Source organism: Manis javanica, chromosome 15 (genome assembly GCF_040802235.1).
Source record: "Manis javanica isolate MJ-LG chromosome 15, MJ_LKY, whole genome shotgun sequence".
NCBI classification, from domain to species: domain Eukaryota; kingdom Metazoa; phylum Chordata; class Mammalia; order Pholidota; family Manidae; genus Manis; species Manis javanica.
The window spans coordinates 77,623,943-77,643,858 of record NC_133170.1 but is presented as its reverse complement, the minus strand read 5'-3'; the positions used below and the strand labels follow the sequence as shown (position 1 = coordinate 77,643,858).

The window sequence follows — 19,916 nt, the reverse complement described above, 5'->3', positions numbered from 1 at the left end:
TCAGGAAAAGCCGCTGCTTCACCAGAGCACATTCTGAGCTATCGCACCCCCTGACTGCTTTATTAGTTCTCCTTGGACTTTCTTCATCAGCCTGCAGTTCCTCCAGAGGCAGGGTGGTGTAGTGGTTATGTGCTTGGGCTTTGAAGTCAGGCGAACCCGGGTGCAGTCCCACCTCTGCCACTCCTGGTTGTATGACCTTCAGCAAGAAAACTGACCTTTCTGAGCACCAATTTCCTCACATATAAAAAGAAGAAAATGACAGGATCTACACTGAAAGGTTGATTAAAGGCCATGGGTAGAAATGGTTTTGTGCAATGCTGGGTATATCATAGGCATGGGGCACATGAGCTGGTGTTGCAATAGAGCATTTCCAGCAAGTTCCCTGCTGGTCCAGGACCACACTTTGAGAACTGTTGGCTTAGAGTAGTAAATATCTACTCCCTGGAGCTGGGAATGGTGCAGATATCTAAACAAACTCAGAATTCTGTCAGGAAGGAAGATACGGGTGCTGAGTAGGTAGTAGGTAAGGAGTACTACAGCCAGCATGTGGGGGACTGAAAATAAAACAGTGCCCTGTAAGGCAGGCAATGTGCCCTCAACCCCCATAACAACCACTGAAGTAGGTACTGTTTTCACTATGATTTTTCAGAAAAGGAAATAGGCACAGAGAGTGGGCAACTTGCCCAAGGCTGCAGTTTGTGTGTCACAGAGCAGGTCTCACTCTAAGTTTAGACCCTAGCCTTAACCATGCTGTGCAGGGCTTGAATCTGTGGGTGCTTAATGAATGTACTTTGGCTCGATGAATGAATTAATGTTTGGACAGTGCTGTACAGGAAGTAGAATCCAGCTGCAGCTCCTCCCCATGTGACTGGACAGGAGACACGTGGGCCAGCAGGCACCTGGGAGATGTTGGCTAATCAAGCTGCCCCAAAGGGGCTGTGGCAGGGCCAGGGGCTGGAGAGGTCAGGTGGGAAGACCTCCTCAGGCCTCCCGAAGAGAACAGGAGCCGGATCACTCTGTCAGGGGCAGCTCTCTAGACTTTGCCCCCCGCCTCCTCTCCGCCCCACTTCCCGGCTGTGGAGGGTGTGATTCGTGGCTCTCATGATGCTTTTTGATTGGAAGGCAGAGCAGAGCCAAAGAGAGGGAACAGAGGTAGGGAGGAAGGGCATGTGGAAAGGGAAGGAAGGAAGGAGGAGAGGAGAGGAGAGGGGAGGGGAGGGGAGGGGAGGGGAGGGGAAGGGAGGGGAGGGAAGGGAAGGGAAGGGAAGGGAAGGGAAGGGAAGGGAAGGGAAGGGAAGGGAAGGGAAGGGAAGGGAAGGGAAGGGAAGGGAGGGAAGGAGAGGCACTTCTTGAAGCAGAGCCATGTGTTTGCCGTGGCTGCAACAGGTCTTTAACTGTAAAACTGTGGCTTTCTGAGGCTGGACTTAACATTAATCTTCCCGCTTTAAAATAATCACAGGAAAAGCTCTTGTAAAGTCTCACCATGGCTTTCTCCTGCACAGACTGGGCGTGGAGGTAGCTGACTCCTTCCTCTGTCTCTGGCTGAAAACATTTTTTATTTACTTGTTCCTATGGCAAACATGCATATGCACAAAAAATGCAGGAAGCCATAATGAGAAATTTTACTGTGCCCCAAATTCTATTAGCCAATTGCTGAGCCATGAAGCCATGAGGAATACAGGGTGATGGAGTAAAAATACCTTAATCTGGGGCATGGATCTGCCATTGGATGGTGAAAACAAATCATTCCACCCCCTTGGGCCTCAGTTTCCTTAACATCAGAGGAGATTGGATTAGATAAAAGTTGATGTTAATTGAGTTAGTATCAACTACCATTGCTACCATTTACTGAATTCCCAGAATTAAGGAGAAAAATGAGCTTTTGCCCCTTGTGTGTATTCTAATCATCAGTAGGGGATGCCAGGCACATGGATTTTAGAAGTCAGAAGGCTCAGGGGGATCAGAGCTGTGATCCATTAGTGATGTCTGCCATGGGCACAGGACAGGCAGGTGGTCGGGAGAGTTTAGTAAACTCCATGAGGAAAGGGGCTGTGCCTGTTTTGCTCACTAATGTGGCTCCCACACCTGACATAGCACCTGCCTTATAGAAGACACTAAATTAATATTTTTTGAGTGACTGAGCTGGATGGATGAAAATCAGATCACCTTTTTTTCTCTTTCTGCCACTCTCTCCTCCCATCTAGACCAGAAAGTAATTTTACTGATGAGTGTTCTTTGTTTACCCAAAAAGCCCGTGGAGTTCATTAGCTTACGATCCTGACTTCCCTTGGAAGAGAATGTTTATTCTGCTACAAACATCTGTCATTCCCGTGGTGTTCCCAGGAGGTAGCACTATGAAATATAGATGTCTCCATGTTTATGATGGGCCTCAGAGGACAAAGCTATATGCTTACATTTTAGAAGGATTCATAGATGAGTTTTCAGTAACACCATTTACTGAGTCTTGTGAATTTTCAATACATTTGACCTTCTAAAACAGTCGTTCTCAGAGAGGTTGTGGGAGGGCAGGCTTTGCCGACTCTCCCCTCCCAGGAGCACTTATTAATGTCAGGAGACATGGTGGTCATAGCTCAAGGGAAGGGAACTCCTGGCATCTAGTGAGTAGAGGTCAGAGATCCTGCTCTTTATCCCAAGGTACACAGGACAGTCCTCACCCCAAAGAATCACCAAGTCCCAGATGTGAATGGTGCCGAGATGAGAACAGGCTCTACAGTGAGTGGCAAGTTGCAGTATTGTGAAGAGTTATTTCATCAGATGACTGTGTCCCCAGGGACTGCTCCTCTTTCATCTCAGTGTTTACCCGAGGGGCTCATTTGGAACAGTGAAACATTGATATAACATCATTGTGAAAAGCATGGGCTGGGAGGCGAGATTGCTCGGGTACACATCCCAGCAACTCCACTGATAGGCTGCATGACCTCGAGCAAGTTACTCAACCTCTGCGCCTCAGTTTCCTCATCTGTAAGAGGGATAATAATAGTCTCTCCCACAGGGCTGCTGTGAGGAGTAAACAGGCCCTTGCACAGAAAGCTCTTGGCACAGAGGGTTTCATAAATGTCCATTATTATTATTCCTACCGTTTCCCAAGCTCATGGTGCCAGTAACTAACAATGCCAGTGTTAAAATGCAGGTAGGTCTGGCTGCAGGGTCCACATTCTTCACCGTGACCTTGGTGGCAGGAGATGTAACTGGATTATTCCCCAGGATTCCATCGATCAGTTGGACATTGATCCATCCCAAACAGATGGAGCCTGGGGGGCTACCTGCAGAGCGCCCCTCCAGCTCTGCTGACCAGCTTGCTGGATTCCACAGCCAACATCAAGCTGGCATGACCAGAGGCAGAGGAGAGAAAGCCCTCCCCAGGTTGCAGGGCCCCGTCCTCCCCTGCATGGAGTTCTGGACCAACCGCAGGAAGGATGGATCAGCCCTAATTATAAAGCTCCCCCAGAACTCTTCCAGGAACAGCGGGCGAGCCGGGCAGCTGGCAAGCTTTGGCAAGCGCTGAGAATCTCCTCTTTCTTAGCTCCTTGATCTTTTTTGGCCCAGCTGGGAGGTTTTTGTGAGGGTGTCCGCTGTGTGACTTTGCAGGGGAATCACACATAAGGTTAGGACTCAGTGGGTTACTTTGATTCCTCCAGAAGTTTCTACACCCTGGGGGCTCATGGGAGCCACAGAAAGGAAGGACACGTGTGTGTGGCCTCGCAGGGATGGAAGTCAACATATCTGGGTTCATATCCCAATGCCGTCCTGTCAAGCAAGGTAACCTCAGGCAAATTGCTTCACCTCCCTGTGCGTCAGTTTCCCCATCTTCAAAATGATATTGACAGGAGTAGTAGCTCAGGGGCTACTAGGAGGATTAAATAAGAAAGTGTTTATAATGCACTTAGAACAGTATTTACTGATGCATTGTTATCTCACAACCAATGTTATCTATTATTAGCTGGACTCAAATTTTTAAAAATTCAGAATATGAATGCTTCATTGTCTAGTTCAAAGCCTCTAAATCCATGTTATATCTAAGGAGGAAAAAGGAAGTGCTGGCAGGCGCTAGGCCTCCATTTCAATATTTTGAAGATCTCTGGGTCTCCTCGCCTGTGAGTATTTTCCTTGTACTTGAGCCTGATTGGAGGATACCAGGGGGGTGTGAGTCAGACAGTCTACCAGGGACGCAAATGCTCATGAACTGATAGTACCATGCTCCTTTTGGGGGTTGCAGGCCTGGCTCCAAAGTGGCAGCCAGACTTTTAGCTTCTTGGAACAGAAGCTCAAAGCCTTTCCAGGCTACAGGTTGCAAACTAGTGATCCATGAGCCAGATATGGCCTGCAGATGTGTTTTATTTATCCCATACAATGTTTCTTAGAGTTTTGAATCAGTTGCCTCTATCTTGAAAATGATGTCTTTTGCATAAAAATAAGTTATAGGTGTTTTTTGAAAATCGGGTTATCTGGCAGCCCAGGATCCATATTCTATGATGGCAACTTTTGGCTAGAGCTGAATAGAGGCTGATAAGATGGGGCAAATTCTCTTCCATTCACCCGGGCCCACCTGTCCTTCCTGCATTATGCCTGTGGCTGGGGTAATGGGCAGCCATCTAAGTCCTGGGGGTGGTGGGGAATAGTGGTGCATTCAGAGTTGTAAGTCCCAACTGCATTTTTGACTGCTGGTCCTGGACAAATCACTCAACAGTTTCGGCCCTCACCGTGCTAATTTGTAAAGTGGAAATGAAAATAACATCTTTCTGTTGCTACGAGGATCCAGTGTAATGATGTGACAGCGCTTTAAAAAATACAAACGAAAACTCCATAAAGCCAGAGACTCTGGCTGTCATGTTCCCTGCTATAGTCCAGGACAAAGCCCAGTGCCTAGCAAACAGCAGGCATTCAATACATGCATGGTGAATGGATGGATGAATGAATAATGTATGAACGAATGACTGAATAATAACCTTGACTGCCAGGCACACAGCAGGTGCTCAATACATGCATAATAAACAAATGAATGAATGATTCCTACAGAAGGAATCAGTACTTCCAGTGCTAGATACACGTCAGGTACTCACTACATGTGTATTGAATAAATGAATACTATATATCAATATCTCTAGTGTCTGGTGTACAGCGAGCAGTCAATATATGCTTATTGTTGAATGAATAATTGAATGAGCAAATTAATGAATGTATATGCATATATCTATAGAGGCTGGCATTACAGGGGATGCTCAATAAATGAAGATGGAAGGAAGGCAAGAAGGAAGGAGAGAGGGAGGGAGGAGAGAGGGAAAAAGGGGCTAACAATCTAAAAGGCAGGACAGATGTTAGGCAGAATGAGAAGTGTAGTTAATGAGAAGTCGAAAGGCCTGTGAGACATTTCTGCCGTCCCCTAGCAGTGTTTGGATGGGGCTCGCGTGCAGTAGCCATGACAAGCACTTACAAATGATTGCTCAGTTCTCATTTTCTGGGCAGCTAGCTGGAAAGCCCTGACATCAGCGGGCAAAGGCAGAGCCAGCTGCAATCGACTGTGACCCAACAGGACAGGTCCACGTGCCCATCTTTGCTGCTTGGCATGGATCGTGCAGTGACCTCACTGGGCTAACACAGCTCCCTGCAGCCCCTTGAGGGAGGCTTAGCTTCCATGAGCCTTTTCTCTTCCCTCTTCTCTTCTGTTTTCCTTCTTTCCTTTCATCTTCTTTATTGCTAATGATGATCTGTTTCTGATTCAAGACTCCGTGGATTTCAGGGAAGAATATCCCTGTTAAGTTAGCTTAACCCGAAAGGAAGGAATTCAGTATACATGTGGCAGGTACCAATTTCGTAGTCATGGATTTAGGAGTGCAGAAATGCTGCTGTTTTATTATTGCAGTAGATCCAGAGCTTCCTAGACTTTAGTAATTCCTGTTTCACCTATTCTCTTACATACTTGATGTCTTTATATCAATTAAAAAAAAACAAACACCTGAATTGCATGTTTTTGGAAAAGGAAACTTTATAGAGAGTCTTAAATGAGAAATCAGTAGCAATTACCCTTATGAAATGTCTGCAAAAATAAATACAGTGAAAACAAAACAGTGTTACTAAATTCTAGCTGGGTATGGTTAACCCCTTGCCCTCTCTGTTAAAAAAAGAGATAGTAGGTGTTTTAAAAGGTTTTAAAGACAGACCAACACTACATGGATACTTTCTCTTGGATACGATCAGAAGAACTGAAGATTGAAATGAAAAAGAAATCACTTTCTTGCAAGGTGATGTACAGTTCTTTAAAATAGTCTCTCTACTACCTAAAATCATTTTCTGAGAGAACTGAAATCATCTGGTAGACCTCCGAATTTTCTCTCTGGTGCCTTTTAATTCATTGTAACCTTAAAGCTAAAATCAGTATGCTTCTCACTTGTCCCCTAAAGTGTCCCCAGTGGGGCAGGAGGGTGAACTCAACCCCAGAGATCTGAGATTGCTGCTAGGGAGAGAGACCTGAGCAGATCTCATGTTGTAATTCTGAAATTCACATAAAACTTGCATTGTGCTCCATAATACATTTGGTGTTAGTTGTGATACAACAACTATGTTTTAAATTACATTCACCTTGAATTTTTTCTCAATCTCTAAGGGTAACTAACAGCTCAGAAATACACAGCATGTCCTACAACACTGTGTTGCTGCGTAGTTCTTGACCTTGTCAAACAGTGTCCCCTTAACTTAAAAAAAGCTATAAGATTTTTACTAATGTCTATCCAGAAATAATTTCAAAAATAATATAGTCACATAATTTAAAACTGAAATCATTTATAATGCCCTAATTATGATATGAGGGAGAAAGTTTGAAGGAGAGTAATTCATAAAATAAAATTTATTTTCAATATGCAAATGTTCATGCACAACTCTGTAGATAAGGGGAGGTAGTACATATTTGTTCCTGATTATAAATAAGCTTGTATTTAACTGAATCTTGTGGATTTGACATGATGAAATAAAGTTCAGCTCAGTCTACTCAGAGGCATTCATGGAAGCCCAGTGAACACAGGTGAATACTGAGATGTTCCCTCAGTGACTCATACCATACATAGTGTTGCCATTGACAACAAGGTTTTCTGAAACAATGAATGATTTTGTAAAATTCCAGATAAAACAAAGCACAGTCTTCCTTTGATTTTACCCACAAGTTACATTCCGAAAAAACTAAGTGTATATTTCAACTATGTCCCCCACCTCCCAAATCCTGTTTATAAGTAAAATAGAGTAAAGGTTGAGGTGCAAATAATCATAAGCAATTTTCAGCTGTATAATGGTTGAGTGGGACATTTGATTTGAGCTGGTGCAGGACTAAGACAAGTTTTCATTGGGTCTCATGCACTGTGGAACATCTAACAGCTCTGAGTCATGTCTATTAAATGCCAACCATTGGGACAACCAAGAAAGCCCCACAGTTTTCCCACACACCCTGTAGGCGCTGGCACCACCCACATAGAAAAGTCCTGGCATCCCCTTGGGTTACCTTTCAGCACGATCCTGTTGGTGATTTTAAATGTGCAGGGGCCATGTGACCTGGAGGTGCTGAAAAGCCTGTGTCTCGGTGTCTTCCTTCTCTGCAGGGGCTGAAGATCAGTGTGTTCTGGACTCTGTACTACGGCATCCTCAGTGCTTTTGCGCCCGTGTATAGCTGGATCCTCGTGCTCCGGGGCCTCGTGGGCTTTGGGATCGGAGGGGTGCCCCAGTCGTAAGTAAATACCCCAGCTCTGACCATCCAGCCAGGCAGCCAGGCAGCTGTGTTGATGGCTTAGGAGGGATGCAAAGATGGGCTTCTAGTTTCAAGGAGCTATGATGCAGCCAGAGAATGGCATCATTGTTACTATTGTAATGATTCAGGACAACAAAGCAACAGGATAGCTGGAAGGTCATCAATGGGAAATACTAACAACAATCTTGCATTAATTAGACATTTCTCTCTGCCACACTGCAGCAGCCCCAGGAGGTATGGATTATCCAAGATGGCAATCCCCATTTCACAGTTGAGGAAACAGATTCCGTGGGTGAAGTCACATGCCCAGATCACACAGCGTGGTGGAACTAAACCCGAGTTTGTCTGCCTACAGCAGTTGCACTCTTCTGCCATGCGTGCTCTCACCGCCTTCTAACCTAAGTGCAAGGCAGGAGATGGGGCTAACTGTATGTGAGCTGCGTGCCTTTTGTTTCTGTGCGTAAGGTACCGAGAGCCGTCAGTTATAGGAAGAAGTCACTCTCTCCTGGGAGACTGGGGAATCCTAAACAGAGATTAGCAGACAATGTCATGTGGGCCAGCTCTGATCTGTTGACTGGTTTTATAAATAAAGTTTCATTGGAATGTAGCCACACCCATTCACTTACATATCATCTGGGCCCATTTTCGTACTATAGCAATAGAGCTGAGTAGACTTAGCAGAGACTCTATGGCCTACAAACCGTGAAATATTTACTATCTGGCCCTGTATAGAAAAAGGGTGTAGACCCCATCCTGAAGGATAATAGCCAATATTTAGTGTTTACTAAGAGGCAGGTGCTGTTCTGAACAGTTTACCAGATTATCTAATTTAACACCCAAATTTTCCCTATGAGGTAAATTCTGTTATTCACCCCATTTTACAAACAAAGAGACGAGACTGAGGCACAGAGAGGAAACTGACGTGCCCCAAGTGTCACAGCTAGGAGGCAGAGCGGGGACCTGAACCCAGGCGCGATCGCACGTCAATGGGTCAAATACTTGAAAGCCCTCAGATCACTGTGCTGGCTGGGGTCCTGTGGGCAGGAAGCACAAGCCAGTACCCAGGGTTTGTGCCGGTTCTGGGAAAGATGAATCACTTCTCCTTGCAAAATGGAAGACGCCCAGCGTGAATGAGTTGCCACCAAGTAACACGGACGGTTCTGTCCTGCGGGCTCCGTTGTGGTCTCTGCAGCTGGCAGAGACTGGGTTTGGTGGGTGAGGATCAGGGCTCTGTACCACTGCCGTCCTTGCCCTCAGAGAGTTCACAGTTCTGTAACTGGCTCCTGGAGCCTGCTGAGCGTCAGGATGGGGAGACTGGGAGAAGTGGCCAAGAGGGTAATGCTAATGCTGAAGTCATGTGGCCAGACCGTGGGCTCTGAAACCAGATCCCCCAGGCTCGGATCCTGACTCTGTCACATAATGCCTGTGTGTCCTTAGGCAAGTTGCTTACCCTTTCTATGCTTCCGTTTCTTTCGTTTCTAAAGTGTGCACTATAACCTACCTGCCTCATGGGGTCACTTAGAATATTAAGTGACAGGACATGTGAAGTGCCCAGGACAATCAATGTGAGCATGTGTTTGGTCTGCTGAAGGTTGTCAGTGTGACAGATGATGGACTGGGTGTGTAACTGTGGGAAGAATGAATGGGGAGAGGGAAGGTGTGACTACAAGGATTTAGCACAGGAACCAATCCCCGGACTCTTTCTGCCACTTAGAAGCTGGAAGGACAGTGAATGACTCCATTATCCTCAGCCCTCCCTCCCTTATTCATTATCGATCCTTCCAGGGCTCTGCAGACTAGGCATGAGACATACACTCCTGGGCCTGGATGGCCTTAAAAACTACTGGAGCTTGAAGAAGAGGCCATTAGGCCAAACCCATAAATCTGGGCTGGCAGGGGCTTGTGGCCAGCGAGCTCCACGTCTGGCCCAACTCCAGAAGTTCCTGCAGACACAGCCACTGGTCCATTCATGAGCCATTCATGGATGAGGGGACAGCTTTGCCCTAGTGTCTGGAGGGAAGGCACTCACAGGAATACACAGCAAATTCCTTTGCTGGGATGTTCGCATAGACAGGGGAACCGACCTCCAAACCCCGCTTTGATCTTCACCCCAAGGAGCGAAGAGAAAGGAACTGAATACCGAGAAGGCCCGCAGTGATTCAGAATGTCTGGGATGGTGTGATGAGAAGCACTCGTTTCTACTTCCTTTTCCCCCACATTTTTTGAAAATGACTTGAAAGGTGTAAGCAATAGAATAGATCTTTAACAGAGCTGGACAGCAAGGAGCGGGTGCCCCGAGCAGACTAGTTCTGAGGAACCTGTGGAAGGTTGTAAGTAGATGGGATTCCAGTGGCAGAATAACTAGAGAGAAAAACCACCTCCTGAAACTGCTAAGGGGGGCGATCTTCAGGGAGAGAGGACAAGACACTACACCATAAAATAAAGGACACAGAGCTTCCAGGAAGGTCACTGAACATGTCTTGTGCAGTATTCTGAGTGACCCTATAAGGTATGTATGTTTTTATCCGCATTTTAGAGATGAAGAAACTGAGGTGTAGAAAGGTTTAGTGACCCTTCAAATGTATTCTCTCACTTCATGTCTAAGGGTCCCCAGCTTGCCTACCTGTTCCCACTCCCACACCCCATGTCACACTTCCTCATGCAGTTGTTCATCTATTTAACATACCACAGCCCTTCTGTTTATTGAGTGATTACTACATCCCAGGCACTGGATCATGTGCTTTCTACACATGGCCATTTAAGAACTCATAAAACCTTAAGACATAGGTATTATTATCTCCATTTTTGCAGATAAGAAACCTGGGGCTTTAAAGAAGTAACATACCCAAGATCACCCAGCTAATAAATGGCAGATCTCTGATTTAAACATCGCTTGACCCTCCAAAGGTATTCTCTTAACTACTCCACTCGATAGCCATTTTGTCCATGAGGACAGCAAATACAAACCGCAGACAAAATTATGGGAGAAGTATTTAGCCACCCAAGAGAGCCCCTGGCTTCCCAGAATTTTCACCCCAGCCATTTACATACAAATAATCACATCTTAATTATGAAGTGTTCTTATCTAGTTATAAAAATGGTCCCCTTATGTTCATTATTTGGAAACATTTAGTTGAAGATATTTTTCTGTAATTAAATGTCACTGAGAGTTACCATTCATTTAGGCTTTGTATCACCTCACGAAACCAAATGAATAAAACTTTGCTGTATCCTTTTTAAAAGCTCAACAGCCAGAAATATTTAGAAGGTACTCTGAATGTTTAATATAAATACAAATTACATTTCTTTTTTAATTAAAATAATTAAAAAGTGTTTTTCAGTTTTATTGAAATATAATTGACATATAGTTGACTACAAATATAATTGACTGTAGACATTTAAGGTATACAGCATAATGACTTAAGCATCTTGCAAAATGATTACCTCAGTAAGTTTAGTCAACATCCAGCATCTCATCACAAGTTACATTATTAATAAGAAGTGCATCCCTCTGCCCTGATCTGTGCCTTTCTAGGTGCCTCTTTCTCTCCCTCTCCTTCTTCTTTCCCCCAAAACAGTTGTTCACATTGGTTCTTGGTAATTGCAACAATGATAATAACATTAATGGTGATGCTGATAATAATAATGTCAAATGAGCGCTTACCAAGTGCTTGGCACTATGCTAAGTGCTCTCTGCATGCTGCCTCATTTTGCCCATCAACAATCCTATTATCCCCATTTTACAGATGAGAAAACTGAGGCTCAAAGCTTGCAAGTGACTTGCTTATGGTCAGATGGTAATTAAATGGAGTGTAGAGTTATCTTTTGCTTTGTGACAAACCACCCAACAGTTCTGGCTTAAAACAACAATGACTTATTTAACTCAGTTTTGCAGTTCGGCAATTTGGTTGTTTTGGTCAGAGTGGGGCTTACTTATGTGTCTTCAGTCAACTGTGAATCGGTTGGGGCTGGCTAGGCATGGCCCCAGCCGACTCATCTATGCGCCACAAGCCTTTCATCCTCCAGCTGGCTAGCCCAGGCATCTAGTTGCATGGCGCCTGGGCAGGGGTCCAGGAGAGCAAGCAGGAGCCATAAAGCCTCTTGAGGCCGAAGGCTAGAACTGGCACAATATCACTTCTGCAACATTCTGTTGATCAAAAGCAAGCACAAGGCCCAAAATCAAGGGATGGGAAAATAGACTCTGAATTCAGTGAGCTACAAAGTCACAGCGCATGGGAGCATAGATACTGTCTTGCCAACGGGTTTCAGCCCTGGGCAAGTTCACTATGGATTCAGTGTGACCAAAGAAATCTACAGCAAAACGTTCTTGGGGTGAAAGGGTTATACCCAACTTTATTTATAGGTGGCAGGTCAGTCACTAAAATCCTGTTCACTCAGAGCAAGTCTGCATGCAGCAAGCCTCTGGGCCCCTCTATCTGCAGGTCAGTCACTGGGCATGCAGGTCAGTCACTGCATGCAGCAAGCCTCTGGGCCCCTCTATCTGCACAGCCGTCCCACACAGCCGTCCTCTGGGCCTCTGTCCTCGGCGCTGCCACCACCCCAGCCTCTGCTCTGCTCTCCTGCGGCCTTGCGGCCCTGCCACCATGACATGCCCAGAGCACTGGGCGGAGCTCTTTTTATAGAGTCACATTGCCCACAGGTGTGCAGTGAGCTAGTCAACCAGGGCCAGGTGAGAATCCTGGCCACAGGAACTCATTTTATCCACAGATACAAAGAGGGAAAATAGGGGGGCAACTTTTGCAAACCATCCACTGCACGCAGACTAGGTTCAAATCCAGGTCTGTCTAGAGCCAGAGCTTTTACATTTGAACAAATACTGTGAAAGGGTTCTGAGCTTGTATAGTCAGAAGGTCCTGGTAAGTCCTGAATGTCTGCTGGGTTCCTGGTACTGATTTGAAGGTAATACTGGGAATGCAGAACTGGTGGTTCTGAGCAGGTTCTATTGCCTTTAATTAAGACAGCAAAAAGGAATCACTTTTAGGATGCTGAGTAATTACATTTTCTGTCCATGGAGAAGTATAAAGACAGTAATCCAAGCAAGGGAGTTACACATAACTATATTTTTATCATAAAAGCAACGAATACATTTTTGCTTTAGAAAATTTAGAAAATGCAAATAAGCACTAAAAAGTAATCATCATCTTTTATTGCATGTAACGCCTACCAAAATGTACAAGATACAGATCGGCACCAGGGCCGATCCATTATTATTTCCAGTAGAGGGTGCTGTGAACTTCCTCAGAAACACCACTGTGGATCAAGGGAAGGTTCCTATGGTCCGGATTCTCACCTGGCCCTGGTCGGCTAGCTCACTACACAAGTGTGGGTAATTAAGTCGCTATTGACTCTATATAAAGAGCTCCGCCCAGTACTCTGGGCAACACAGTGGCGTGGCCGTACGGCTGCATGGCTGCAGGAGAGCAGACACTGGAGAGCTGGCAGCGCCGAGGACAGAGACTGAGACAGCTGCGGGGGTAGAGAGGCCCAGAGGCAGAGACTGACTTGCTGCACGCAGACTCGCTCTGAGTGGACGGGATTCTAGTGCTTGACCTATTGCCAGGAGAAAAAGCCAGGTAATAACCCCTTTCATCATAAGAGCGCTCCATTCCTCGGTCTCACTGAATCCATAGTGAACTTGCCCGGGGCTGAAACTCGTTGGCAGACTGCCGCTTACCTAAGAATCTGAGATGCAAGGCTGTGGTCACTTGCACACTGCTTGTGTTTTAGCCACTCTTAAAGATTATTATCCCAGGTAGCTGCCCACCTGTTCTACCTTGAAACCAGCCTCCAAAGATTCTTCAGATTGGGCTCTAGGATGCGTTTGCTCACAAACCTGTCCTTGGCTCTACTCTTTCCCCCAAAGACCAAGCAGAAATGCTAACTGGAGATCACAGGTCATTTCTTCCCAAGCATGTGATCCAAATGGCAAATTTCTAATTGCCAAGTGCTGTCAATGCAATTATTTGCAGTAGCAATTTATGTATGCCAGTATTGGCTGCTGCCTGCATTGCTAATTTCATTGCTCAGTCTTTTATTCTTTGGTGTGATTGTAATAACCACCATAGTTTGGATGAAGATCAAACAGCTACTTTTCATCATGAGTTGCTATAAATAATGGCCAAATGTGGGGCACAATTACAGGAAAAGGTGTTCCTTGAGGCACAGGTTGCAAAAACAAGAAATTGAAAACAATCGAAGTCTTAATCAAAAGGGTTACAGCTGTTAAAAAATAGCGCAGTAGGTCTATGTATGTCAACATGGGGAGATTTCCAGGCTGTCTTATCAGAAGCGGATCCTGACACAGATGCAAGAGCAGGTAGTTTACTCTGGCAGACTCTGCAGCAGCCATCTCCAAATTGTGCAGTTAGAGGGACAAGGGAACTGCCATTTGTTGAGAGCTGCTCCTGGGAAATTTAAATTCCTTGGCACTTCTGGTCGGCCACACAGGTTGGCAAAGCAAGTTTCAGGAACCCGAGAGAGCGTTCAGGGAAGAGTGTCAGGTGCTGGCAATTGGACGTTGGGCTGGCAAGCTCGGAAGTGGTGAGATTCGGGGCACTATGTATGGGTGGAGCAGCGAGAGTGTGCTGCGTATGTTAAGAAAAGGAAGGAAAAGGGAAGGGAAGAGAAAAGAAAGGTATCATGTTGCTTACATTTATCTATTTCCACAGAGAAGGGGTTGGAAGGCAGCAACACCAACTCATAGATAGGGATTTGGGGGAAGGGACTGGAAGTAGGAGTAATGGGAAAGAGGAAGAATTATCATATACTGTGTGGCTGCAAACTGTAAGTTGCTTTACAGTGAGAAAGCATTCATGTGCTACTTCTGTAACAAAAAAAGGAGACTTCTTGCTATAGGTTCATTATAAAAATAAATCTTTGATAGGTAAGGATAGGAATAGCTTTGCCCTTAGATGTTTCTGTACATTTTTGCATGGTTAGTAGTTTGACTTGAATTTGGTGGGGGAAAGGTAAACATACTTCTCATTCTATTACTTTTTATTTTTAAATATAATATAAGTACAGCACTTGGAGAATAGAATAAAATTTCAAAGAAGCCATCATAATAATCAGTGATCTTCTGCAATCACTGTCATCTTGGTCTCCATTCTCAGAGCTGAGTTAATGAAATTGCTGATGGTTTTTGTTGATAGAGGTGCTTGTAGGAATGTTAAGTTGGATCAACATTTTTGGGAACCAATTTGATATGTATCAAAACTCTTAAAAATATGCATGCCCTTTTGACTTCAAATTCTACTTACAGGAATCTATCCTTAGGAAACCATGTGAAGACAAAGATTCCAGCCTAAAGGTGTTTATTGAAGTATTGTTTATAATTGTGAAACCATCTACCCAGGAAAGTGATTGATGAGCTGCATAATATAGACACACCTGGGTTGAAATTCTGGCTCTTCTACTTACTGACTTACTAGCTGTGTGATCCTGGTCAACTAATAACTTAAATAGATAAATATAAATATGAAAATGGGGATTAAAGATGCAGGGTGGGAATTATAGTCACCTACCCTGTTGACTTGCAATGTCTGTACATTTACTGAGTGAGATAATCCATGTAAAACATGAGTGTTTGGCACATAGCAGGTCCTCAGTAAAAGATAGTTATTATTAAGAAAGTATGATTCATGCATATGATGAAATATATGTTTGTAAAAGGATTGGAAATGGCACAGAAATAACAGTCTAGGCTTGCCCTGAAGAAAAGGGGTGTAACTCCCAGGTACATCTGTGTGAGGCAATACTAAGAAGGTTGCAGGTATGAGCCATTAGCAGCAGGAACTGGGAAGTGGGCACACGGATCTAGTAAAGGGATCCCAGGAGATCTAGATGGGTCACCAGCACCATCTGCCTCAAAAGGGTTAATTAGCTTCCCTCTACCCACCTCCCTTCTGAGGAGCCAGGAGTAACATGAAGCCATGTAGTAGCTTGGCTGCTTGGCTTAGGTGAGAGAAAGAGGCCTTTCCTTCCTAGCAAAATGGAAGGAAGCATGAGAGTGTAGCTTAGAACTTTCCTCCTCTTAGCATGTCCAGGTGTGTGAGGAGGGGCAAGGGAGGGGAGGGAGTGTGGACGTAGCAGATGGAGAAGGCAGCCGGTGCATTTAAGATGTTGATTACATTCAGCAAATGAGTAACCTGAGCACATAAGAAACACATTGAGGATAATGAGACCCAGGTTTCTCAATGTTGGAAAAGGGAAGTACAAGCATGGAAACTGGGAAGGTTGGAAAGAACTTTAACTGTCTGGTTGGACTGGAATTTAAATTATCCACATGAACGCATTGTTTTTTTAAATACTTATGTATAGATAGATATAGAAACAGTTATAGATGTATGGTGTGCATGTAGAAAGAGAAATGGAAAGACAGAGATGCATAGACATAAATCTCTTAGCTTTGTCCACTAAGAGGGCCGAGAAGCATTGACATCCCTGTAGCAATGAGCACACTGAGCATTCAGATCTTGGTTTCTAAATACTGTCCTCTCACAAAAGGAGCCAGGACTTCTTAGAAAAAAGCCAACTCCATGGCTGGAGCAAGGAAAATACAAGATGATTCTGGACATCTTGCTGTGCCAGAAAATAAGAGCTCAAGGAATGATGGGGATATGTTAAAAAAAACCATAGGAATAAGCTTATAAGGTCTCCTACGGGCCAGAATGGGACAGTCTGACCATCAAAAGAGTAAATCGTAGTACTGGGTTACAACCCATTGAATAAAATAGGACTCCATAAGCCCATACTGATTAAATGAATAAATAAGTAAATGATTGATAGATAGATAAAAGGGAGACAGGAAAGCTCTTCCTTAAAGTAGAATATCAATTATAAATATGGAAAGAATGATGGAAATAGAAAATGCCATTTGTTACCATCAGAGTCATGGTTGATTCAGGCAGGAATAGTCAATGAATGGGCTGTTAAGTCTGGTGGGTAGAGGTCTATGGAGAACAGAACATTGATGTAATCTCTAAATTTTTCCCTACAAAGTACTTATTAATCACAAAGAGAAAAAATGATAACTTTAGGGTAGAGAAATCTGTCAGACACCAATCTGGTCCAGTGATGGTTAATGACGGATTGACACCAGGAGCTCCTGATAGGAAGCACGGGGAAGACTTCTGCATTATTTCTGTGGGGTTCCTGCCCAGAAAACATGGCCTGAGTCTGGCCACAAGGAGACATCAGATAGACTCAGAATGTGAGGCCACGTTCAGAACGACAGGTCTATGCTCTTTAAGATCATTCAAGACAGAAGCATCAGGGAGAGCCTGAGAATTGTTCTGGACGGAAGTCCTCATCATCCCGTCACCCTTCTCCCCCTAGATCTACTGGGTTGTGAGTAGTTCTCAATGACAGGAATTATTAAGTTTGAGAATCGCGTGAGGAGTTAATTAAAAATGAAGATGCCATGGCCCCCCTCCTGAAAGCCTGTTTCTGAAGGTCTGGGTCGGGGCCTGGGGATCTACGCATTTAGCCATCATTCCAGGAAAGTCTGATGTAAGTGCTTCCCAGACCACCCTTGGAGGGATGCTGGCCTAGAAACTCAGAAAACTGTATCAATCTTCCCACTCAGGCGTGACCGTAACTCCTTTTCTGTCTCTTTGCTTTCCCAGGGTGACACTGTATGCTGAGTTCCTGCCTATGAAAGCCAGAGCTAAGTGTATTTTGTTGATTGAGGTAAGGAGGGTGGTCTGGGTTTCTAGGGAGCGCTCACTTTCTGAGTAGGAGGTTGTCAGGCATCTTGAGCCACAGGACAAGGAACAGCGAGTTTAAGAAAAACACCAGACTCAGTGTGCAAAGGCTTAAGAGGATCAGTGATCTCAATGCCAACACGGTTGTTTTGCAATACGGATAAATTCTTCAATGGACAAGAAAATTCTGTCTACTAATCTTTATAAAAAATGGTGACAGGCAGGTGGTTTATCTGCCTCTGCTGGACACTGATGTCCCCCAGGATGGCTCTGATGCCGCTCTGACCTTCCTAGTTACCATGGCCACACTGACTCCACAGCCCAACTTAAACCCTCCCAACCGCGTCCACCCCTGCCCAGTCAGGATGGTAGTCAGCTGGTTCACACTGGTACGGATGAACCAGTTGTTTAGATATTGAAATGTGTCTGCGCCAGCTGATCCTGAACCCTGACTGCCTCTCATTGCCTGACACCCCATCCCCTCTAGAACTGCTGGAACTCCCCATAATCCAGCAACTAAAGAATTAACCCTGGTTAACCACCCCTGGGTATCAGCGACAGAAATAGACTGTGGTTAATTGAAGCAAAAGAGAATTCAGATGGGTTCTTGGGGACTCCCAACACCGATGGGGAAGCTGAAAGACCCTGATTTGGAGTGAACTGTAGTTTTAGAGTCAGGGTCCCGGTAGGAGGCAGCATGTTTAAATTAGGATAATTTGAAGAAGGTTTAATAAAGGGACTATTTATGAAGTCCCTGTAGGGGTATTACCACCCCAGGTAAAGGGGCAAAGGGTGGAATTATTAGCAGCCCAGAGAGTCATATGGCAAGGGCTGGTGGACAGGCGCGGTGACTTTCAGCTAGGGATGCACCCAGCCCATGGCCATCCTGGTGAGAAGAAGCCAGGGGAATAAATGCCCAATCTCTCCTTCCTCCCATTTCCCATGGGGCTCTCTACTGGCTGCCCAGAGTGGACTGCCAGGATACAGGGAGGCCTTTGGATGCAGTCCACACAAAGAACAAGGTGGAGAAGGATGGGGCAACTTAGAGAGGCAGTCAGAAGATATTCAGCCCCACAGGGTAGACACAATTCCAATAAAGGATGCTAAGGCACTACTGGGCAAGGGAAATGGATACAGTAGACGAAAACCGTTGTTGATCTCATACAACATTGATCATATTGGTCACTGTAACCAGAGCTGCCATACTGCACACTCTGGTGGGTGCCATGCAAATTTAATACAGTTTGGCTGACACCCTGGGGAGATGGACAACGTGGCGGCCCTGGTCCAGCCATATGGCCCACAGGAAAAGTGACCTTGCTGATCCCCAAGGACCCCTTACCCATATCGATAGTCTTTTGTCTGTAATGACCCTGAAATTGCTCTCGGTGTTGGCCATGCTTCCCCCATCACTGAACCCCATTCTCCTGTGCCAGGTCTTCTGGGCCATCGGGACAGTCTTCGAGGTCGTCCTGGCTGTGTTTGTGATGCCCTCGCTGGGCTGGCGTTGGCTGCTCATCCTTTCGGCTGTCCCGCTCCTGCTGTTTGCTGTCCTGTGTTTTGTAGGTATCCTGTAAGAGAGCTCAGCCTTTGCTACTTGGCCTCCTACTGCTGGTGACTAGATTTTGGTGGAGAGAGGGTGGAGGAGGGTCCCAAACCCAACTTTTAAGATTATTTTTGAAAATCAGGAAGGGAGACAGGGAAGAGGGCCTACCCAACACGGAGTGTTGGATTTCCCCCAGACACACACTGCTGGGAGGTTCTTTAGGGAGACAGCAGAGGATGAAGGGATACCTTGGCCCCACTACTACAAGACCCTTAAGGTGACTATACTGGAATGGTTGATATTCTTAAGTTGTAAGAGACAGAAACCCAAATCAAACTGACGGGAGGAAAAGAGAGGATTAAATATCTGGCTTCAGGCATGGCTGTGTCCAGAGGCTCAAATGATCTCTCCATCTGAGTTCTGCATAAACCACACCCCCCAGCAAGATCACACCACGCTTACTTCATCTGTAGACCACAAACAGAACATGTTACAGCCAGTGGGCCCCAAAATAAGCCTGTAGGTGGATAGGTCCCATTTATGGTAAATAATGTAATTCCTGGTAATGACAATAGGTATTAATAATTGCTGAGCATAACTGTGGAGTAGGCTCTGTGGTAGGTTCTTTGCCTGTATTATCATATTTATTTCTTCCAATAACCATATGAGATAGGACTAGATGAACCCCTATATTAGTTAGGATGACAGCAGTTGCTGCAACAAGTAAAGGAAAGCACACTTTCAGTAATTTAACACGATAGGAGTTTATTTCTCATTCACGTGACAATCCAGAATGGGTGTTCTTGTTTGGCAAGTAAGAGTCCAGACCCAGGTTCCTTCCAGCTGATAGCTCTGCATCCTCTAGGGCTTTTGGACTTTTCTACATACACACTGG

General features: G+C 45.2%; 1 protein-coding gene across 6 annotated transcripts in view; it reads left to right on the top strand.

The window, feature by feature from the left end:
* Positions 1 to 19,916, top strand: part of SVOP (SV2 related protein) — a 79,733-nt gene that overhangs the window by 38,775 nt on the left and 21,042 nt on the right. For all 6 annotated transcript variants that reach the window (XR_012125847.1, XM_073223622.1, XM_073223621.1 and 3 more), the window contains 3 exons: positions 7,605 to 7,729; positions 17,398 to 17,461; positions 18,912 to 19,037. Coding sequence is in view for 5 of the 6 variants with exons in the window: in XM_073223622.1 (XP_073079723.1) it covers positions 7,605 to 7,729; positions 17,398 to 17,461; positions 18,912 to 19,037 (315 nt within the window). In the remaining variant the exon portion in view is untranslated. The remainder of the gene's footprint in view (positions 1 to 7,604; positions 7,730 to 17,397; positions 17,462 to 18,911; positions 19,038 to 19,916) is intronic.